Source organism: Colius striatus, chromosome 2, assembly GCF_028858725.1.
Source record: "Colius striatus isolate bColStr4 chromosome 2, bColStr4.1.hap1, whole genome shotgun sequence".
NCBI lineage: Eukaryota > Metazoa > Chordata > Aves > Coliiformes > Coliidae > Colius > Colius striatus.
Window position 1 is genome coordinate 31,586,990 of NC_084760.1, and position 23,449 is coordinate 31,610,438.

The 23,449-nt window shown below is 44.9% G+C and overlaps 1 protein-coding gene across 1 annotated transcript in view; it reads left to right on the top strand.

The window, feature by feature from the left end:
- Positions 1-23,159, top strand: part of GRHL1 (grainyhead like transcription factor 1) — a 44,533-nt gene extending 21,374 nt beyond the window's left edge. Inside the window, exons 9-16 of the mRNA XM_061990111.1 lie at positions 5,054-5,212; positions 11,950-12,001; positions 16,052-16,191; positions 18,012-18,049; positions 18,151-18,239; positions 19,958-20,043; positions 21,809-21,873; positions 23,045-23,159. Coding sequence (XP_061846095.1) covers positions 5,054-5,212; positions 11,950-12,001; positions 16,052-16,191; positions 18,012-18,049; positions 18,151-18,239; positions 19,958-20,043; positions 21,809-21,873; positions 23,045-23,159 — 744 coding nt within the window. The remainder of the gene's footprint in view (positions 1-5,053; positions 5,213-11,949; positions 12,002-16,051; positions 16,192-18,011; positions 18,050-18,150; positions 18,240-19,957; positions 20,044-21,808; positions 21,874-23,044) is intronic.
- The last annotated feature ends 290 nt before the right edge of the window (positions 23,160-23,449 follow it).

Consider the following 23,449-nt stretch of genomic DNA (forward strand, 5'->3'; position numbering starts at 1 on the left):
ATGAAAGGCATGTGAAGCAAGGCGATCAGACTGGGATTGTCCCAAGTCTTCTGTGTAGGGTCTCATCCAGAAGGACGTACAAGTCTTTGCATAATGGGGAGACCTGTTACTGGCCCATTAAGGTCTCACTATGCCTGTGTTTGCTGTGGACTGGCCAGACCTTGTAGGCTGTTAGTACTGATCTGAGTTACTTGCCATTACCTATAACCACCCTAGACATTGATGCGTACCTACATATTGTTCCTTTTCAAATTTGCTTTGTGATGAGTCAGAAGAGGCTGTATAAGGTGACATTTCATCTAAAGCTGCTGTATATGTAGCCTTTGGACTAGTCAAAACTGCTGGTGCTTTTTGTGTGACAAAAGAGCACGGCGTCCAAGATAAACCAGGGAGAAGAGACCTGGGAATGCAGGCCTTCATTTAAAAAAGACATCTTTCATCTCGCTGACAGCGAGGTTCCTGCAGCGCTTTGATTGCCCTTTAATTATGCCTGTTTTTCCTGGTTTGTTTGAAAGGCAGATCTTGTTAGAAAAAGGTGCTGTGTAGAAAGAACTTGGCTGTCTCCCCTGCCCACCCTTGAGGGCACAGAGCAGAGCTGCTAGGTTCGTTTTCTTTTGCTGCATTATTAAAATGGAAGATCATTTCTTGTAGATCAGAGCGTGGGCACGGTGTGTTTCCGCCTCGGTGGGTGAGGAGGGATGCGAGTGGTGGGGTGGTTAAAGCAGAGCAGGAAGTGATGAGGTCTGGCTTCTTCCCACACTGACTTCCAGCGAGATCCCAGAGGAGGTGCTTTAATCCTTCTGCCTTCCGTCTTTCGTCATGAGCTGCTGGGCTGCTGCTTGTCCGCCCCAAAGGCTGCAGAAAACCCAGCGTGGTGTTGGGTAGAGGAGGCTCTGGAGCATGTTGGGGTCAGTGTTGGCTCATAGGTTTCATGCTGTCTGGTGTTTTTGTCTGCAGCCCTGCCATTGTGAAGCCATTCGTTTCAATGGAAGCTTTCACTAGTAAGATTTTAAGAAGTGTAAAGAAAAAAAATCAACAAAAAGGGAAAGGAAAGTAAAGCTTGGCTTTGGTTAGAGAAAAAAGCTTGGAAACGTGATTCAAATATAGACTAAAGGCGTAACAGCCAAGCAGGCAATATTACTCAAACAGGTTTCTCATCCCTTTAGAAATGGCAGTTTTAGAGAAAAATCTGTGTAGCTTTTGAAGGCTCGAGTCATGTTTGTAAATGCTCAGGCTTGACAATGCTCTATTTTTAAGTGCTTGTCTTTATGTTGAATCTGGGGAGGTGACATGAAAATGTTGTGTGTTTTTTTTTTTTAAAGTAACAACAAATCTTAATATAGCTGAGAATGCGGAACTGCCTTTAGAAAAATAGGTTGGACACATGAAAAGGAATCCTGCTCAGCAGGCTGAAGACGCAGAGCAACTTCTGTGGTTACGTTTTTCTTTCTTCTGGCAATTTTGGGGTGGGGATGTAGCTGGCGCAGTCACTTGGCCTTATGTTTCTTTTCGAACGCAAGTCAAATCTTCCTGAACAGAAAGCACCTGCCTTGAAACTGTTTTAGCCCAAACTGGAGAAGATGTTCACTGAAACTGTTTCTGTGGAACTTGAGGTAACCCAGAGTTGCTCAAAAGTAGGAACTGCAAGACGGGTAGGGAGATGTAGATGATCCTTTTGAACTGAAATGGCTTTGTGCAAACAGTTGAAGACAAACTGTGGCTCGGTCACTTGCTTCAGAGAGGTGATTTGGTTTTAGTTGTCATCTCTTGCCCAGAGTCCTGAAGACATAAATGGCATGAAAATGAAGTCAGCTTCTTTAAGCCAAAGCTAATCAAATGAGGAGACTCTAAAGTAGGAAGATAATCTTTGTCATCTGACAGACTATCTCAAATTCCCATGGGATACCAATGCAACTCTGCTGCTGCAAATTTTGTGTCTGTTGTACCAAGACCAACACTTCCACCTTCAGCCCAGTGTTCTATGTGGGCTTTGCATGGCTGCTAAGCTGTGAAAACTGAAATTGGACGTGAATTATCTGGTAAAGAAGTGTCACCATGGAGCTGGTGTTGCTCACCATGCTGCACCACTGATGTGAAACTCTAACAAGGGATTTCACAACAATTTTGAGGCTATGGTGGATCTGCTGGCTTGGACATGTTTTCTTGAAGAATGCAGTCATTTCTTCATGCAGACATGAGAGTTGCATGTGAATATTCAGTATGGGTAAATAAAATGAAAATTTAAAATGCAAAAATATACAAACACCAGAGCCGAGGCTCTGTTTAAAGAACACACCTCCTGCTCAGGGAACATAATTATTCAGGCTATGCATACATCTGATTACCTAGCTCCAAAGTGAGTGAAAACAGCTCTACAAACTCCTTGAAGCTTTCCTTCTGGGTGTGCCAGCACTGCATGCAAAATGCCCTTATAAAGCTGAAAGCAACAAAAAAGGGAAGGGACGGGGGGGATAAAAGCTGGCAAAACCATGATTTGGGTTAGTCTGGGGAAGATTGGAGCAGACTTTATCTTACTATAATTTTCCTGGCTGTGATTTGGGATGTATTTTAATGCTTTCAAAAAAAGCTGTCTTGGAAGACGATGGGTTTGAGATGCTGAGGCCCAGGCTGGAAGGCAATTGGGCATGGAGCTCTGACTCATCTTCAGCGCCACTGTCACTGCGCCTTGTGCCAGCACAGGGCCCCGCAGAGTGAGGCTGCAGACTGGAATAGCTGACACGGAGCTCTGACAGGCCACTCTGGCAGCAGTCAGGGGTGGCTTATGCCTTCCAGTATCCCTTTGCACAAGTGGGACCTGGCAGGGGCATCACCGACCCTGTGAGGCTGTATGTGCACAAATGGAGGGATGGGGACTGTGTTTACTGAATTTCTGTGCTTGGCTGATGCTGCTCACAGGGGCCACAAGACAGTTGCAGGTGAATCATGAACATGAAGACAGGTTGTTACGAGTGAAGACATTTAACCTGTGTATGTAAGTCAAATCTTATATTAGTGTAGCCAGCTGGACCGAGGAAGTGATTGCACCCCGTACTCGGTGCTGATGAGACTGCACTCCAACTGCTGTGTTCAGTTTTGGGCCCCTCATTAAAAGAAGGACATTGAGGTGCTGGAGTGTGTGCAGGGATGGACAACAAAGCTGGGGAAGGGTCTGGAGCACAAGTGTGATGAGGAGTGGCTGAAGGAGCTGGGGATGTTTAGCCTAGAGGAGGCTGAGGGGAGACATTATCTCTCCCTACAACTACCTGAAAGGAGGTTTTAGCGTGGTAAGGGTCAATCCCAAGTAATAAGTAATAGGACAAGAGGAAATGGCCTCAAGTTGCACTAGAGGAGGTTTAGATTGGAAATTAAGGAGACCTTTTTCACTGAGAGGGTTGTTACAGACACCGACCCAGACTGTCCAGGGAGGTAGTGGAGTCCCATCCCTCAAGGTATTGAAAAGCTGTGTAGCTGAGGGATGTGGTTTAGGGGTTGGCTTGGTAGTGTGAGGTGAGTGGTTGGACTTGGTGATCTTAAAGGTCTTTTCCAATCAAAATGGTTCTGTATATCTGTCCGAGAATATCTTAAAAATGTATTTTCTGTTTTGGTGAGTTGCTCCTCAAAAGGAAAGAAATTGTGTAGACAGCATTATATTTCCATTTATCCTTTTTTGTTAAAACTGGTTGCAGAACCTGTGCAAAGAAACGCTTACTAAGCTCTTTTCAAAACCACAAATTCAACCCAAACCTGTGAGCTTTTGAAACCTCCCCCGAGACTTTGCAGCAGGAGGTGCCACCGGGAGGTGGCACTAACTGCCTGCAGAGCCCATGTCACAGGCGCTTCACAGCCCTCTCACAGCCGGGAGCTGTCAGGGGCTGGGACAATATTCCTGCAACATTTCTGCCAAGAGGCTTTATTTATTTTTATTTTTTTTAAGTGGTGAGTTCACAGCCTTTGTTCTTGATACAGAGAGGAGAGGAGCCATTGGTAGCTCATTAATTCCTGGTAATTAATCATTGCAGCTTCTTCTGAGGTGTGCCAATAATGAGAACTGTGTCTGGAGAAAGGCTTGGCACAAAGCAGGTGCACATTCTGGATACAAAGTACTGTGATCTATCTGTTCATATCCACACAGGAATATTTCTTCCTTCTCTTAAGCAGCGTTTGGCTTGTTCTGTGGTTGTGGGTTGCTGGGTGTTGGTTTTGGTTTTGTTTTGTTCCAAGTTTGGTTGGTTGTTTATTTGGGGCTTTTTTTGGCAATTATGAAAACAAATACGTTGAAAATCCCTCTTCATTTTCTCCATAATTCTATTTTTTTATTAGAATAATGAAAATATTATTCTTTCTCTTTTGATCTGAACATTCACGGGGTATTGTAGCTCTTACTGTGGAATATTCAAAATGGTGTTTATCTTCTTAAGTGTAAAGCCCAGAAACTCTTTCATTGAAATAAGGACATTATTCCATCTATGTTTAAAGATAACATCTTGCCTAAGGTTTTGTTTAAAAGCTTTTAACATCGTTTTTAAGAAAACTCACTACCAACAAGAAAACCCCAAGTAGTTTTAAGCATAAGCTGTGCTCCTAGCAGCTTACATAAAGCTCAGGGAAAGCTTTGTTTTAACTTGTCCAAAGTAACATAATTTTGGGGTTTTTTTGTAGCGTGGCCATGTTCTTACCAAGATGCTAAAGCCTTGGGCAGGGAGGGTTGGGTGTAGGAGGATTGCCATTCCTGAAAGTTGATCTAAGAGACCCCAAATGTCATAATCGGGAATATCTGTGAAAGGTGGTTGGAGTCTTTGTAAAATTTGGAGAGTGTTGAAAATCACTCTGAACAAAGGGTTTTTGTTCCTCTTAATAAAGAGGACTTATATAAAGAATGAAGAACGTAACACTGTTTCTTGTGTGTTTTCCTTAATCTCTTAGAAGGCAGAAGTCCTACCTGTAGTGGCAAGGACCAGCATTTAGATCTCTGCACACACAGTAGTCCGTGATTCAGTGGCCAGCCAGGAGTTTGTGTGTCACTACTGACAGGTGCTGCTTTCCTCTTCTACAGGTTTTCATTTCTGTGAACTGCCTCAGCACGGATTTCTCCTCTCAGAAGGGAGTTAAAGGCCTGCCCCTGAATCTTCAGATTGACACCTACAGCTACAATAACAGGAGTAACAAACCTGTCCATAGAGCCTACTGCCAGATTAAAGTCTTCTGTGACAAGGTAAGATTGAGTCAATGTGCCAGTGACTTTTTTGGGAAAAGTTTTTCCACAGCTTAGTAGCTGCTTTTTTCTTTTTTTTCCTAATTCTGCCACTTGCTCTTTGTGCTCACTGAAAACTCCCATCTGTGTTCAGCCTTTGCAAGGAAAAAATTTCACCCTCTTCTACTTGGCTCATAGATGTTATGATGACCTCAGATAAATTTGCTACTTTCAAAATGCTGGGGCGCTGAGAAGTGTTCCTGAGGATTGACTTTGCAGAAAGGTCAGCCTGTGGCAGAACACTGGCTGTCAGTACTCCAGCCACTGGCAAGTCCTGCAGAGTGCCTTCAGTAAGAGAAGTCATCACTGTTGATTGGAGCAAGTGGAAGCTTGTCTTTTTTCCCGAGCTGTCTTGTTGGTCCTTTTAAATTTCCTTGTGTGTTCTTAATGCATTTGCTATTAAAAAAATGCAATAACTTGCACATCTTATGAATGGTGAATGTTGCTGTTTTCAGCAACATAGCCCTGTGAGATACAGTAGGATAACCAAGCCCACTTAGGACTGGATGGGTGCTGTAATTTCACTGCTCTGTCTACCACATTTAGCACCCAGAGAATTAACACTTCCCTCAAAGCCACTGTTCACCTGATGTTGTGAAAGAACCAGCAAGGGCTGAACTGAAAGCAGTTGAAAAAGCTTGACTGAGTTTACAAATAAAGGACATTTCCCAATCTCTGTAAAGTGTTCCTACCTGAACAGTCTTTTGAATGACAAGAGCAAATAGCATGCAATGTTACTATTTCCAGAGTGACCAAGACCTTTGTAGGCTGGGATAACTGCTGCCTGGACTTCCCCAGTCCTCCTTTTAATTGCTGTGAACCACACAGTCTTCCCATTTTGTTGGCATCCTAGTTGATTAAGGCCTCTCACTCTTTGCACCCAGACTCTTTGTAAGTGGCATCTCAAATACTTCTCTGTGCAGCTGCAGATGTGAGTTGAGCTTGTGACTGTCCCTCTTGAGTCCCCTGCTAGATTTGCACTGGTTACATACTGTGTGGTCTTGCCTTGTCGTCTCTCAGGACACTTCTGCAAAGACTGATCTCCTGTGCTATTGCTCTGCCTCCATTTACCTCTCAAAATATGTGGAGCACTCTACAGTCTATGTCTGCTGTAGCATCCCCTTGACCCATCCTGCTGCCTTTTTTTGTCCATCTATATGCTTTTAAATTGGCCCTTCTGCTTTCCTGCATGGTTAGGAGAAGCTACTGTAGCTGGCTGCCTATGTAAAACTACTCAGTTGTCTTCTAAGTGCACCCCGGAGATGGCTGCTGTTGTGATGATTCCTGCAAAGAATTCACCCGGGAGTATGTGAATTCTCTCCAGAGCTACCTTAAAGGCTTGCCAGTAAGCTTGGGTCTCATGGGCTTTTTTTCAGGCCTTTTTTTTAACCCTCTCTTTCCCTCCTGTAAAATGAGACTGAGGCAGGTGTGTCATCTAAAACTCTCTCGTTATCTGCAATTCTTGTGTGTTGTCAACCTGTATTCTCTACAGTACCAGTGAGTGTAGATTTGCTGCAGGGAAGGGGAGCATCTTTTACTCATAAATTGTCCAGTTAGTTGCTGACACTTCTAAAATTACTGGGAGGCTTGTGCCACTGACTAATCAGACAAATCGATTAATGAACAGGGCAGACATGACATAGCTTAAGGAAAGCCATGGGAATAGCCATGGAGATCTATACCATAAATTTCTGTATAGTACAGTAATGCCCATGTATCCTTTATTTTCCTTTGGGATTTTGACCTTTCCTCCTGCTTTATTCCTCCAGATAGTTTTCAAATTAATCCTGAAATGAGGAAGAGAAGGAGAAAAGATTACTGTTCTGTATGTAATCTGACTATTGCTCATTCTGTGAACATGCAGTCATTGTGAGGTTGGTGCCTGCTGATTCTGCAGTTTGCATTTATAGAAATGGTGTTGAGATTTGCTGCCTTTCAGATCTGAGCTGGGTCCAGCAGTGAGAGCTGAAGACAGAGGCTGATGAGATGAATACTGTTTGTCATCCTTTGGGATCAAACTGTGTAATCCAATGTTCATTTGAGGCGTGGAGTGAGAGAGGGCTCTTGTGAGCAGACCTGTGTCCTTACAGGTATTGACTCACGGAGCCCAGTGCTGACCACCTTCTCCAGGCTCCTGTAAGAGCATTGATGTTTCGGAAAGGGCACCCATTTTCTGCCCTGCTTTCAATCTTGGGTAGTGACTTGTCCTGTGAACACTAAAGATCAGCCCATCATTACTGACATATCCACATGTACTGCAGTCCTTAGTGTGTTTGTCCTCCTGTGGCCAGTCACATGTACCTGTAGAAGTGCTGTTACCCATGTTTTCTTTGTGGAGGGCCAAGTTTATGCTGTTGAGGTCTGTTGGAAAAAGCAGCACAAAATGCTGTGGCCACCTAAAGGGACAGCTCTGTGTGGGTCCCCTCTGTTCCTTTGTGTGTTAAGGCTATGTTTGGGTTGCAGGCCTGCCCTGACTTTGAACCTAGACATTGGCAACCGTAAGTGTTGTGTGATGTCTTTTGCTCAGGAAAGGAGTGAAAGAGGAGAATTCCCATGCTTAGGGTGGAAGGGAAGGCTGCTGATAGTTGTTTCTACTTTCTGCCAGCTGCCTCCACTGGGTTTCTTCATGCACTTCTATCTTCCCCTTTGTGCTCTCGCTGTGTAAAGCAGGTCCTCTGGGTGCCCAGGGTGTTTGGTCTTCATCTAATCCAACATGATTTCAAGACCTGAGCAAAAACATTGTGGGTGTAGTGGTGTCATCCTGTGGCATGTTATGGCCCAAGATTTGTTTAGGCTTGGCCCAGCAGTCTTTAGGCTGTGTAGTGATGGGAATGACCTGTCTCAGAGAAAGATGACCTTTGCTGCTGTAAATTGTGCCTTGGCTAAGCACCTGTGTGGGGAAGATTAAGCGCAGGACTCTCACAACCTATAGCTAGTATTGTCTTCTGGGACCTGCTATTACTCTTGTGGTGATGGGCAGTGCTGTGGAATGTCAGAAACAGACAGGATGATGTTGGAAGGAGATGGTGCAAGGCAGGGGGAGGCAGCATTGGTGCAGATGGACAGCACCACTGAGACTGTTCCTTCTGTTGCATGATGTCAGAATCACAGAATGGTTTGAATTGGAAGGGAGCTTTAAAGATCACCTAGTTCCAACCCCCTTGCTGTGGGCAAGAACACTTGCTGCTAGGCCAGATACTCAGAGCCCCATCCAACCTGCCCTTGAACCCTTCCATGGATGGGAATCCACAATCTCTCTGGGCAATCTGTTCCAGGGTCTCGCCACCCTCAATGTAAAAATATTTCTTCCTTTATATCTAGTCTGAGCTTGCCCTCTTTCAGTTTATAACCATCCTTAAAACCCCTTGTCCTGTCACTATAGGCTTAGTGAGAGGTATAGGTTCTATCTCTTTCTTGAAAGCCTCCTTTATATACTGGAAGGCTCCTCAGAACCTTCTGTAGGCTGAACAACCCCAGCTCTCTCAGCCCTTCCTCACAGATGAGATATTCTAGCCCTCAGACCATTTTCGTGGCCTCCTCTGGACCTGCTCCAACAGGTCCATGTCTTTCCTGTGCTGAGGCTTCTAGAGCTGGAAATAGTGCTGCAGGGGGGCTCTCACCAGAGCAGAGCAGAGGGGCAGAACCACCTCCCTCGACCTGCTGCCCACGCCACTACTTGTGCAGCCCGGGACATAATTTGGTTTCTGGGCTGCAAACGCACACCTCCACTTTTTTGTCCTCCAGTATCCCCTGACAGCTCAGCCACTGGGCAGAGGAAGAGCTTGAACAGCTCAGACTGTGTGCCAGAGCTGTACCCAGAGGGAGAGGGTGTGCAGAGAGAGGCTGGGGAGCAGTCCTCTGTCTTCAGAGCACACCTGACTGCCCCAGCTCTGTGTGGGAGCAGCGAATCCCATAATATCACAAAGAGTGCAGATCCCAGTGTGTCCGGATTCAATGGCACACTTTTCCCTGCATTTCTGTTGGTTATAAAATACAACACACCTCTCTGTGGGAGGGATGCAGGGATAGATAGCAGCTTTCCCCAAAAAGCCATTTTCCCTTCTCAGGACGAGAGTCCGTTACACAGTGGGAGACTCTTAGGGGAAACTAAACAATGAAAGAAAAAAAATGCATCTCATAACACACAGATAAGACTGTAGGCTGTTCTCTAGGTGATGAAGTTGGGAAAACCTCCTTCTTACAAGTTGCATTCCATAATGGTGCAAAGGAAAACAGGATTGCCTGTGTCTTTTCTTAAAATAACCTGACCCTGACTGTCACTGAGCTCCCACTGGCAAGGCAGAAAATCCTGTTATCAAGACACAACTTTCCTCCTGTATCTATAGCCTGAGTTCTGCCTGAAAGTCCATTTGTTCAAGGTAAATATGTCTCAAACCCCACATAAAAAAAGAGAGAGATTAGCTCAAAATGTATGCTCTTGATGGATTAGCACATTCTCCACAAGGAAGCAGGTGCTGTTCTCCGTAGCACAGAGTCTGAGTAGCAGATCTGTATTATTTCCACGTGAAAGGTAGAAGACAGGGCTGAGGCCAAATCTGAACTTTCTGCTGTCAGACTGAGATTATGACTATTCTGGTAAGGGAAGTTGCAGAGGGATGCATGTCCAGGGGTACTGAGGTTTAGGTGGGATCTCTTAAAGCTGATACAGCTCACTACAGTTATGGGGCCAAGTGAAGCTGGCAATCACTGTGTCTTCATCAGTAATTTCTTCTTTTTCACAGCAACTACCTGTGTCCATGCTGTTAGATTGGAGAAAATGTGATGCATGTTAATGCATATCAAATGCTATGGCTAATTTTGTTTTTTCTTGCTAGTGCAGACATGCCCACTGCTACTTAACCAGAAATGGGTATCCTGTCACCCATAATTATTGATTTACAGAATCAAAGTCATTTGGTTGGAAAAGACCTTTCAGATCGTCAAGTGCAACCATTAAACCAACACTGCCAAGTCCATCATTAAATAATATCTCTCAGTACCTCATCTATAATCTTTTAAGTACCTCTAGGGATGGTAATTCCACCACCTTCCTAGACAGCCTGTACCAGTGTTTAAAAACTGTCTCAGTAAAAAAGTTCTTCCTAATCTCAAATCTAAACCTTCCCTGTCACAACTTGAAGCCATTTCCTCTGACATATCACTTGGGAGAAAACACCAACCCTCACCTTGATACAACCTCCTTTCAAGCAGTTGTAGAGAATGATCGTATCTCCTCTCAGCCTCCTCTTCTCTAGGCTAAACACCTCCAACTACCTCAGCTGCTCCTCATCAGACTTATGCTCCAGACCCTTCCCCACCTTTGTTACCCATCTCTGGACACACTCCAGCATCTCAGTGTCCTTCTTGTAGTGAGGGGCCCAGAACTGAACACAATATTTCAGGTGCAGCCTCACCAGTGCTGAGTACAGTGGGACAATCACTTTCTTATTCCTGCTGGCCACACTATTTCTGATCAAGCCAGGATGCTGTTGGCCTTCTTGGCCACCTGAGCACACTGCTGGCTCCTGTTCAGCTGCTGTCAACCAACACCCCTAGGTCCTTTTCCTCCAGGCAGCTTTCCAGCCACTGTCCCAAGCCTGTGGCATTGCCTGGGGTTGTTTTGGCCCAAGTGCAGGACTTAGGACTTGACCTCCTTGAACCTCATACAATTGGCCTTGGCCCATCCAACCTATCCAGGTCCCTCTGATGAACCTTCCTGCTTTCAAACAAATCAGCTGGGAGATTTGTGCCCCATTGCCACATGCTTTTTGACATCACCATAGCTAATCTAGTCTTCCTCCAGCACTGTGCAAGGGTGTGGGATGTGTTTTAGCAGCTTGCAGGGGTGGGAATGAGAAATAATGGCTTCCTGTGTCCAGATAACTGTTCCTGTTTCCCCTCTTTTGTGAGAGGGTGTTGGGAAACAAGTAGAACTTGTGTATACTGCTTGGGGCAGTGATCTGGTTGAGTGTTGGGAACCTACTGTGGGCTTATCACTCTATGCAACTGTTGATGTGACATCCTTGCCTTAACCCACAGTTACGTGGGAGATCTGGGCAGAGCTGGAGGAATGAGCATGATTCCAGTGGAAAACTCCTTCCTTCCTTCTTCCTCTCTCTCCATCACAGCTGCCTGCATGTTGCAGAAAATATGTTTCTTTGGGCGGCCAGGAACCATGGGGAGAACCTGATTAGGTGTCTGGCTTCCCCAGAGTCTGGCTCCAATAGAGAGAAGTAATGTCTGCTTTACAATTATGCATATCTTCAGCTTGAGGTCAGTGAAGGCTACTGGTTCAGCGTGCAATATGCTGGTCTGGTGAACTCTTAACCTGGGAGAACTTGCAAGATTTTATTGTTTTAAGCAGTTTAGATATATTTTTATGTCACACTTTATACAGTTATTATAGCTGTATATATCTTTTTTCATCATATCCTCATGTGTCTTGAAAGAAAAGCAAGTGTGTTTGCATCTTGGATTTGATCACTGGATTTCATTAGATGACAGCATGTGAAAGTAACCACTGAACAGATCTCAAAGTCTGCAAACCTGCAACTCGTATCATGGAGCTGACCTTCATAAATATAGCTCTGGAAGAATCCGTGTTCCTGCTTCTACAGCTGAAAAAAAAAAAACCAACAAAAAAAAACAAACTAAAAGGACTTCTCTCCTCTTGTTCCCCTTGATCTTTTGTCTAACAGGGAGCAGAGAGGAAGATCAGGGATGAAGAGCGAAAGCAAAGTAAAAGAAAAGGCAAGTGCACTGACCCCAGCTCTCAGTTGAATGCTTGTAAGTAGAAATTATTCCCTTGGTATTTTAAATACTAGATCTCATTTTGGTAAAACTCTCCTAAGTCAGTTTCTATCTCCAGTGAAATAGTGTTTGTTTTAAACAATTGCATATGGAGCCATTAATTTGTTTTGCAATGTAGTGAGTCCTCACATAATGAGTTGTTTAGGACTTGTACCTAGTTTTTCCTTTCCAAGACATGGTCCTGTGATATTTTCAATCAGGTATGGTCTTTAGCAGTTGAAATGACAGGATGAGTATGTGATTTTTGGACACTGCTGAAGGTCTCTGCAGCTCTCTGTGGCAGCAAGTAGTGAAACTGTTCCAAGTGTTTTCAGCTTGATCATCCTATACTTGGACTTCAACTTATGTTAAAATGTGTTTGCAACTGCAGCAAGGTGATGGCAGCTTTGGGAGGGAGCTTCCAGCTTTAAGCTTGATTTTCTAGAGCAAAGTGGTCCATAGTAAGTAACTCCAGTAGAAGTTGTTCAGGCCTAGTCAACATGACTTTATAAAAGACACGCCCTGTTTGAACAACCTATTCTCCTTCTATGACAAGGTGACTTGCTTAGTGGATGAGGGAAAGGCTGTGGATGTGGTCTTCCTGGACTTTAGTAAAGCCATTTATACTGTGTCCCACAACATCCTTCTGGAGAAACTGGCTGTCCATGGCCTGGATTGACCTGCTCTGAGATGAGTGGAAAACTGTCTGTATGGCTGGGCCCACAGAGTGGTGGTGAATGGAGTTAAATCCAGCTGGCAGCCGATCACCAGTGGTGTGCCCCAGGGCTCAGTGCTGGGGCCTGTTTTGTTTAACATCTGTATCAGTGACCTGGGTGAGGGGATTGAGTGCACCCTCAGTAAATTTGCAGATAGCACCAAGCTGGGCAGATGTGTAGAGCTGCTTGAGGGCAGGAAGGCTCTTCAGAGGGACCTGGACAAGCTGGATTGATGGGCTGAGATCAGTTGCATGAGGTTTAACAAGGCAAAGTACCAGGTCCTGCACTTGGGCCACAACAACCCCACGAAATGCTACAGGCGTGGGGCAGAGTGGCTGGAAAGCTGTCCTGCAGAAAAAGATGTGGAGGTCTCGATCAACACCTGAACATGAGCCAGTAATGTGTCCATGTGGCCAAGAAGGCCAATGGCATCCTGGCTTGTATCAGGAATAGTGTGACCAGCAGGACCAGGGCAGTGATTGGCCCACTGTACATGACGCTGGTGAGACCACACCTCGAATACTATGTCCAGTTCTGTACCTCTCACTACAAGAACAATATTGAGATGCTGGAGGGTATCCAGAGATGGGAAATGAAGAGTCTGGAGCACAAGTCTGATGAGGAGCAGTGAGGGAGCTGGGGATGTTTAGCCTCAAGGAGGCTGAGGGGAGACATGATCACTCTCTACAACTACCTGAAAGGAGCTTGTAGCAAGGGAGAGGGTTGGTCTCTTCTTCAGATTAACAAGGGATAGAACAACAGGAAATGGCCTCAAGTTGCACCATAGGAGATTTAGCTTTGAGATTAGAAGGAACTGTTTTTATTGAGAGGGTTGTTAGACACCGGCACAAACTGCTCAGGGGGGTGGTGAGGTCACCATCCTTGGAGATATTTAAAAGCCGTGTAGATGAGGTGCTGGGGGGTTGAGAGAGGTTCTCCTCTCCCTCTACTCTGCCCTTGTGTGACTGCATCTGGAATATTGTGTCCAGTTCTGGACCCTCAGTTCAAGAAGGACAGGGAGCTGCTGCAGAGAGTTCAGTGCAGGGACACCAAGATGATGTGGTGAAGCATCTCCTGTATGACGAAAGGCTGAGGGAGCTGGGACTCTTTAGTTTAGAGAAGAGGAGACTAAGGGGTAATCTCATCAGTGTTTACAAATACATAAAGGGCAGGTGTCAGGAGGATGGAGCCAGGCTGTTCTCAATGATGTCCAATGACAGGACAAGGAGCAACACGTACAAGCTGGAACATAAGAGGTTCCAAAGAAATACAAGGAAGAATTTCTTCACTGTGAGGGTGACAGAGCACTGGAACAGGCTGCCCAGATGGGTTGTGAGGTCTCCTTCTCTGGAGACATTCAAAACCACCTGGATGAGTTTCTGTGTGACCTACTCTAGGTGGTCCTGCTCTGGCAGGGGGGCTGGACTAGATGATCTCTCAAGGTCCTTTCCAACACTTTTAAGATTCTGTGATGAGCTCGGCAGTGTGAGATTAGTGGTTGGACTTGATGATCTTAAAGGTCTTTTACAACCAAAATGACTCTGATTCTATGATGTGAAGGCCTTGGCACTCATAATATGTAAAGGCTATGGAGCTACTTCCAGCTGAGTAGCTTTCCTTTAGCTGCTGAAGATGACTGCAACAGATGTTGTGTTTGGATTACTAGTTACTCACCAACAGAACTGTTTAGAGGAAAATGTATCCCCCTGTTCATCCTTTGTACAAAGCAGGTGTGTGCTCTCCCTGGCTCTGCTTGAGGTGTCTGTCAGAGCCCTGCAGTTAACAGTCCAACTGGTTCAGCAGCTGTGCACCTCACAGCTTGCCAGGCAGGATTTTCCTGACGCAGCAGGTACAGGCTGCTGGAGCAGCTTCAGAAGAAGATTATGCTGTGAAGGAACCTGTTTTCTCAAGGGCAGTTGCAAAAAGGGCTTGGGTTTTGGGTTTTTTCCCAAAGTACATTGTAAAAGGTAGGTTTGGCACGTGTGTTAGCATTTCACACATGCAGTAGCCTCAGTGACTCCCAGAAGATTCCTGCATGCAGCCCTTTGCGTGTTGACTGGAAAGTGCCAACAGTTTCAATACAGATTTCCAGGATCTTATGACTTCACAAAAGCTGCTTTCCAGCCTGAATTTCCTACACTTGAGCTTAGCCTGATGTGACCTTTAGTTTCCTGGAAAGTACAATCCATTGCTGTTTCGTGCTTGTGTGGGAAGTTTTTGATTGCTTTAAGCCGTAAACTGTTATGCCCACCTGCAGGCTCACAAATGCCATGTGTGCATTGACTCATGGACAGCAGAAACATGTTGTGACTTCTGGACAAAGCCATTTTCTACAGAGATTGAGCCACCTGCAAAATGTCCATTTTGTTAAAGAAAACAAAGAAAAAGTTTGTTTTCCACTGAAAGTGTAAATGTTTTGTTTGCAGTTGAGTCCACCCAAAATCAAAATGTTTACACTTGATAAAATGAATGAAAGTCCTCAGCTGGGGTCAGTTTGAGGTGAATGTGTCTGAAGTGCAGTTTAAGGCATCTCCTGCCTGACTGTCTCTCCAATGGGTCTCTGTGGGTGAAGTCTTCCCACTTGGTGCCCTGTGTCACATCAGCTGGTGAGTCCTGAGGGTCTAAGTTCTCTGTGGGAGGCAATGCTGGTCCTTGTAGGGGTCGAACTGGAGGCTGACATCTGGAGGTGACCAGGTTGACCAATGGCATGAATGAAATTATAACACTTGAAAGTGTGGAATAGGAATGTAACTGTAAAGGTAGCATCTTGCAAGAAGCAGTATTTGTACAGCCTCTGTAGTGTGGTGGTGCCGCCTCTGACAGGCTTCCAGCTGGAACCGTGTGGATTGTAGGTGGTCACTTTCTTTGTTTCTGCCTTCCTGATACCGGGAAATCCAGCAACCTTCTGAGGGAACAGATAGGAAGGAGACCCAGACTAGCCTTCATCTTCTTTTTGGATGGTTTGCTTGGTATGTGGAAGACCTAAGTTTCTCTGGGATGAGTGGCCAGACCTTTGTCCAGTTGAATATCTAAGCAAAGTCAAGCATCTCACTTGGAGAAATAGAGCAAACTCCTACTCCTCTGTGAAATGAGTTGTTTCCTCAGGGTCCAGGCCTTCATCTGCGAGGCAGACAACCCAGCTTCAAAGTCCTCTACCACAGGAGCTTTCTCCCTTTGACTCAGACAGCAGAGTACCCTTGGTCAACGGCGTATGTACCCCTTAAATGATGTAGGAAAGTCATGTCCCCATCAGTGTCTTCACTATCCTCTATTCCAATCTTTGGTCTCTCTGCAGTTTCTGATGTCAAAGTGCCGATGCTTCCCTCACACAAACGTACAGACATCACCATCTTCAAGCCCTTCATGGATCTGGACACTCAGCCAGTCCTTTTCATTCCCGACGTTCACTTTGCAAATCTGCAGCGTGGTGCCCACGTAAGTGAAGCTCCTGGGTATGGATGAGGAGGGCTATGGGATGTGTTTGCAGAAGGCAAAGATGCTCTAAGATGCTCTGTGTGTGTGTATATACACAAGAAATGCCAGCCTTCGTGCACCAATGCTGTAAACAAATGCTGTCTGAGACTCATGTGAGCAAGAGACGTTACTCCTAGTCACATTGGCTGGAGTTAACTGGGAATGTCTTATGGATAAATTATTTGCCTGTGAACTCCCGTTTCCATGAACCTGAAGTGATGTTTCCAGAGCATCTCCAGATGGGACTTCATTTAATGAGCTTCAGGCTGGTTTTCTCTTGTCAAGTCCATTGTGTTCCTGGCATGGTGCTGTGGGCCTTGAGGTCCTCCAGCCTGCTGCTGTGAGGTGAAGAGCCATGCTGTAGGACTAGTAAGTGGCTCTGTGATCCGCTGCCAGAGTGCCTGGCCCCAGCGTTCCTGGAAGGTCCCAGCTGACAGGCAATGGGAAGGGAAAAACTGGAGTGCAACCAAGTTTCAAAATCTTGAACTTCTCTGTGCTGGGAGCTTTGGCATGTTCCAACAGCATCTAAACCCTGCCTTCTTTCTAAGAGCATTGCCTAAACTAAGAGGAATGGAGAATAAGCTTGTATCTGTGAGGCTGACTTTTTCCACGTATTTTCTGAGAAGACTCTAGTGTTACAAGGAAAGGCTGTGGGAACTGGGGCTGTTTAGTCTGGAGGAGAGGAGACTGAAGGGAGATCTTATTAACATTTACAAATATCCAAAGAGTGGGTGTCAGGAGGTTGAGGCAACACTTTTTTCTATTGTAGCTAGCACCAGGACAAGGGGTAATGGGATGAAGCTGGAACACAAAAAGTTCCACTTAAACATAAGAAAAAACTATTTCACTGTGAGGGTGAGGGAGCAGTGGCACAGGCTGCTCAGAGGGGTTGTGGAGTCTCCTTCCTTGGAGGTCTTCAAGACCTGCCTGGACATGTTCCTATGCGACCTGATCTAGGTGACCCTGCTTCTGCAGGGGGGTTGGACTAGATGATCTCTAAAGGTCCCTTCCAACCCCTACCATTCTGTGAGCTCTGCCAGAAGACTCTGCACCAGTCCAGTCAGCTGGTTGGCTCCTATGTGTTCCTATTTCTCCATGAACCTACGATTCTATGATTTAATTTTTCCCTTCATAAAAAAGGGTGAAGATGATAGTGGCTTTTGGAAGGTTAGCTAAAGTGGTGTTTGATGCGGGATGGAAAGATAGTAAGAGGAAATGCATTCTAGTTCTGGGTAAATGTTCACAACCCCAAGTGCAAGTATTATTTTTGTTTTAAAAGGAAGGCCAGTGTTTACTGCTTGGACCAAAGCAACTTCTAGTAGTGTAGTCATGGCTGGCTCCTCACTTGACAGCTTTGTCTGCCCCTGTGTCCTGGACTGAGGCACTTATGAGCAAACGACGTGGATGAGACAGCTGCCTGTCCCTTGCAGCTCCTGCTGGGGACTCAGGGCCTCCCTGTCCTTTAACCTGATGCTGTTGGACCTTGGCTTATGCCGGATGCAGCAGGATCATTGTTCCATGCCAGTGATTCTCTAATGCAAACAAAGCTATTGCCAAGTTGTTATTAACAGATAGCACTTGAAGGGATAGGGAGAGCATTGCTGACAAGAACATCTGATATCAGCTAATGGGTCTGTCCTTTTGCAGCTTTGTTTAGTAGAGTTCAGAGCCTTTTGTAGTGTTTTTTGAGGACTGAGTGCCACATAAAGTTCTCACTAGTTAGGTAATTCAGCTTGTGTTTTTCTACCTATGTCAAGAAAATATCCCCTTTGTTTTAAAAGGTCCTTCCTGTTGCTTCAGAAGAACTGGAGGGTGAAAGGTAAGAGCTATGTTGCTTCAGCCTGCTGAAGCCTTGCCCTTAGACAGAGGGTAAGCCCCTGTAACTGTACTACTGCTAACTTTTTGCCCTGTCAATGACAGCTCCAGCCTGAAGAGAGGAGCCTATATTGGTGAAGAGGATTTTATCTCTACCCCGAATAAGATGGCCAGAATAGAGGAGCCAAAAAGAGGTATTATTTCTTCTTGCAGAGGCTGAATTGTTGGAGTGTTTGTCTACCATGACAGAGAGATACATCTGAGGCTAAAGAGTTGTTTTAATTTATTTTTTGAGTATGCTTTAGCCTGATTTTTCTGACTTTGGGCAGTAATAGAAAGAGATTGTATACCAGGATGTAGTTCAGCTCCACAAACCTTTTACAGTGTCAGAACCTCTAGGGTGTTCTGCCAACTCAGATGCTAATTGTCTATGAATCTGTAAGTAAGGAGACTCAGAGGAGCAGTTTACCAGTCTCCTGGGGAGACTGGGGCAGAGAATTCTTCATGTAATCCACAACAAAATACCTTGGAAGTCTTCTCTAGGACTTTAAGCAATGAATGCCAAGAACTGGTTCTGGGTACAAAACTGCTACATCATTCCTTATAATGAAAAATGGGCTGCTCACTCCTCAGAGGCAAACTGAGTGAATATTCTGCTTATTTTTAACCTGTTGTCAACCTTTGTGCTCTATGGTGTGGGATTGGTTGTTGCTGTGGTGCTGTGGAAGGAGAGGAGAGGTCCCTCTGGAGATGGTACAGAGGATTACCTGCCTGATGACAGTCATGTGTGGAAGGACCATGACTAAATTCAGAGGATTAAGAGGTGGATTAACTTGTGATGTGTTGAAGGTTATGTCTAGCAAGACTGACCCTACTGGGGCTGCACTTTTGTAGTCTGGATAAACTAGTAAGGAAGGATGGATTTTATAAAAGGAAACTAGATTTCTTGAATGTTTTTGTTGCTGTTTGCCATAAAACGAGGCCCATGGGATTCTCTCTCCTTTGTTCTCTGACAGGTTCTCTGGCCTGTGCTGTAACACAGAGTGTGTGTGTTGTCTTCATTTATTTTGAATCTACGGTCTTTCTTTTTTAGACCTGCCTTTAGCAGGGGAAAGGCATCAAGACACTGTGCTGTCCTGAGTTTACCTTGTTCAACTTAGATATGCCAGTAATTGTCCTGGGTTGCAGGTGTGGCAAAGCTGTGGCTGATGAACCCTTGTAAATGATCCAGACTGGAATACCTAGTCATTAGAAGATGGATTAAAGAAGCAAAGCTGTTGAAGTCCAAGCTTTATTACTCTCATGGCTTATTCCTCAGCCTTAATGCAGTTTTTAACGAGGCTGATGTTACGTACAAGGACTCTTCACTAGCTTGAGCATGCCAGGGATACTCACCTAATTGGGTTTCTTAATCTTTTGTTCCTCTCCTAGCAGGAAAATAAGTCTGGTTGGTGTTTCAGTGGTAGGATTATTACTGAAACATGGCAAGGGGTAGGAAGAGAGATGAGACAGTGTCGGAAGAGCAGAGGACTGTACGAGTAAATCATGTAAAAAAGAGGAGCTGGCTGGGATGGCTTAATTTGCTCTGGTATCTGGCATCTGTCAAGCCATTCAGTGTTGCAAAAAGTCCTGTGAGACATGGATACCCCAGCGTCTCAAACCTCTGTGTTTTGTGTTCTACTCATCTGTGTTTCAAAAATAACAATAGAGATGTTTGAGTCTATGGTAGTTCTGTGTACAGAAAGTATGTTTTCAGCCAACCTAGCTCTGTATATTTTTGATGCAGTCTTCAGTGTATGTATGTATATCTCTTCATGAGACCTCAAATGTGTATTACTTAGCCATTATCATATGCAGATGGTTTCTGAGGAGCAATTATGCAGTAAGTTCCTCTCTTTGATTTGCTTTTCAGTGTTACTGTATGTCAGAAAAGAGTCAGAGGAAGTCTTTGATGCCCTGATGCTGAAGACCCCATCTCTGAAAGGTCTAATGGAAGCAGTAAGTAATAGGGCTGGTTTATAGTCCTCACCTGTGGTTTGAAGACAAGCGAGTCATCTGTGGCTATCCAGTCCTTAAGCACTGGACAGACATGGGAGCTGGATTTGCAGTCACAACTTGTGTCCACATATTCCTACTCCTCTGGATAAGGACTGTAAGGCTGATTTCCTTTCAGTAATGTGGAAATTAATGTAAATAATGCTTTAATTCATTATTAAGGGATTTCAGAAAGCTTCCCTTTTAAGTACCTTACCCCACATCCATTGGGTCTGGATGCAAGAAGGTGTTTCTCAGCCTTCCTGAAAATCCAGATCTGTCAAGCCTGATGACTGGATACCTGAGAGGGTCCCAAAATGACAGGCACTGCTGGAGAGAGAGCCTCCTAGGCTCGATTCCTATGCAGGCTATGGTTTAGCTAAACTGCAGAAGCATCTCTGTAGGTCTCTTACGACTTTTGTTTTAAAAAAAAAAAGTAGTCAGTAGGCTTCCATGGTATCTCTCATGTCAGAGAGGGTATTTTGATTAGGAGATGGAGTGATTTCCAGTGTGTATTCAGTGGCTTGGGTTTATTTTAGCCTTTCCAAGACTTGTTTGGAGAGCCTCCCCCCCGCTTCATAACCTGCTCATGAAGAGCTCCAAGTCCCAGCTTCTGAGTGTGCTTGAAGAGTTTTATATATTTGTGCATATGTGCATGAAATTACTCCCTGGTACTTGACTTCCAAAATAGCCTTCCACTGCCCCTGCTGCTGCAGTGCTGCAAAGGAAATATAGAGCTTAACTCTGAGGAATGGTGCCATGTTTGGCACGAGCTCAAAACTGATGTTTCTGACTAATGCCTTGTTGATGCTTAGAGGACAGAGGCTTTGGGGCTGTACAGTCAGGTCTTGCAATTAGCTTTGAGGCCCAGAGATGATTCTGTAACCTGAAGCTCACTCCTGGCTGTGGAGCTTTGCTAGCGCAGGCAGGCTGGACATAGGGGCTAATGGGGAGAGGGGTTGAAGGTTCTGAAGTCTTCCTTTACCCCACGGTCCTGAAGTGAAGCTGCATCTTTGTTGTTTCACTTGCACTTCTTAAAGCAAAGAACCAAGAACCCACAGCTGTGGCTCAGAGGAAACCCCCCTTACTTTTGCATCCTGAAATGTATTAGTTAGGTACTTGTCAGAGTGAAAGAGCAGTTTGCCGAAGTAAACCTGGCTTGGGTTCCTGACCTCCTGACTTCCTGGAAGTTTATAAGGCAAAGTACTGTGCTCAGTGGCTGTGGGTTCACCCTCAGGTCACCCTGCTGGCTAAGTGGGACGCTTCTGATCAACTCCTGTCCTGAGCAGCAGAGGTCTTTCCTTTGTTGCTGTTTCCTTCCAGCTCTTTTGATGACTAGTTTTTACCTGATCCCATTGACACTGAATTTAAAAATGAGTTTTGATATGCTATGAGAACAGAGAGCCAAGAGAGGCAGAGAACCAGGGTGTAGGGTGCTTTGTGAATGTGTGGGTGTTTTGGTGTGAGGGCAAGGGATTGCTGTCTTGAGCAGCCAGTGGCCAGGTTTGTTTAGAGCATGATTAGATATTTTGCACAGAAGCTGGCGAACTGCAGACGAGGGTTTCGCAGCTGTAGGCTTAGGTTACAGTTGATGACAGTATTGCCTGTATAGGGCAGAGCAGTTGTTGTCATCTGCTCACCTTTTCTTCTTCCTTTCTGTAAAACAGTAAGTGGAAGACAACACCAGCAGTCTTCTTGCTTCACCAGTGCTTGCTTTCTTTTGTTCCAGATATCCGACAAGTATGACGTTCCTTTTGATAAAATAGGGAAAATCTTCAAAAAATGTAAAAAAGGGTGAGTAGCACATACCTATGCAGTCACTCTCTGAGAATATGAGCTCCTCTTTTCAAACCTGCAGGGAAGTCTGCTTGCAGATTCCTCCTTGTGCTGCAAACATATGCAAACACCATTGCAGACACATGTGGGTGCACACAACGTGCTAATCGCATTGCAGTGTCCTTCATTGAGCAGAAGACTGGAATGAGTCCTGTAGAAGTCTGTAGTCTGACTCCTTGTGTGCATACAAGTCACAGGACTCCTCTGAATTAATTGCTATGTGAACCCCTGCTGTCAAAGACTCCCAGTGATGAAGAACCTATTTTAACCTATTAAATTGTTGCAGTGGTTAACTGTAGCAACTGCATCTACCCTTGGTTACAATTACTAAACCTGGTTGGTTTCTTGTGTGCTACATTGTGAAGAGAGCTTTACTTGTGAAATGCCCTTTCCCCACAGAGGCCAAGCTTCACAGTCCTTTTATTTTGTAACATAAATAATCAAGTTCCTGAACATTGAACACGTCTGCTTTGGATTTTGCTTTTAATCTCTCAGTAGTTTTCTCGTTTCTTTCTCTAAAGTGACTTTGGTGTCTTAGCCCCTTTCCCAGAGCCTCTCTGGCTGGAAAAATACATCCTCTGCAATGTAGTTTCAAGGTTTGTGCTTTCATAGCAGAATTAACCCACCAGAATAACTACAAAAAGGTTTGAATGGATGACAGCTAAATCACTGCTATGGATGGCCTTGCATGTGCATGCACACAAATGCACAGGTATTAGCTGTTGCAGCAAATGAAGTGGCCAGATGTTGCCTGTTTCTCCCCTTCAGGCTCTGTAGGGTTTTGTGCAGAGTGTTTATAGTTGTCAAATAAACCAGTTCAGAGCCCCAAGGCTGCCCCAGTCTCTGCAGCTTCAAAAGGGTTTCTACCAGTTCTGAGATCTTTCTCCTTCCCTGGTCAGTGAGCCAAGACCCTTTCATTCAGGCTGCAAACCTTGATGGCAGGTTTAGCTAAGAACAGCTAGACCTGCTAACAGGTAGCAGTGGCTCAGAGATAGGTGAGCAGGGATATTGTATTGCCTCTGGACAGTCCAGTTTCTGGAAGACTTGAGGGCACCCTTGCTGTCTTTGGCATTTAGAACTGTAGCATTTCCCTTAATCATTTTGTTGTTCTTTTTTTTTTTTTTTCCAGAATTCTGGTCAACATGGATGATAACATTGTGAAACACTATTCTAATGAAGATACCTTCCAGTTGCAGATTGAAGAAGTTGGAGGATCTTACAAGCTCACTCTCACTGAGATCTAAGACCATGGATCCTCTCTGGATTGTAAACAAAGGTCTCAAGTGAACATTTTCCCATAATTTAGGATCTTGGGCAAAACACTAATCATCTTCTCCAGAAGAAAGCCAGGTGTTGACTTGTTCTGGGGAGCAGAGCAGTGGTTTTGCTTAATAAGTTTGTGTTTCTGTTCTTTCCAAAGAACACTGTAATGCTTATGACCTTATTTGCACTTGAAATGAGTGAGCAAAGATCTGCAATTAAATAGAGAGAGTGTATGAAAACACTAGTAAATACAGGAGGGGAAAACTCCTGG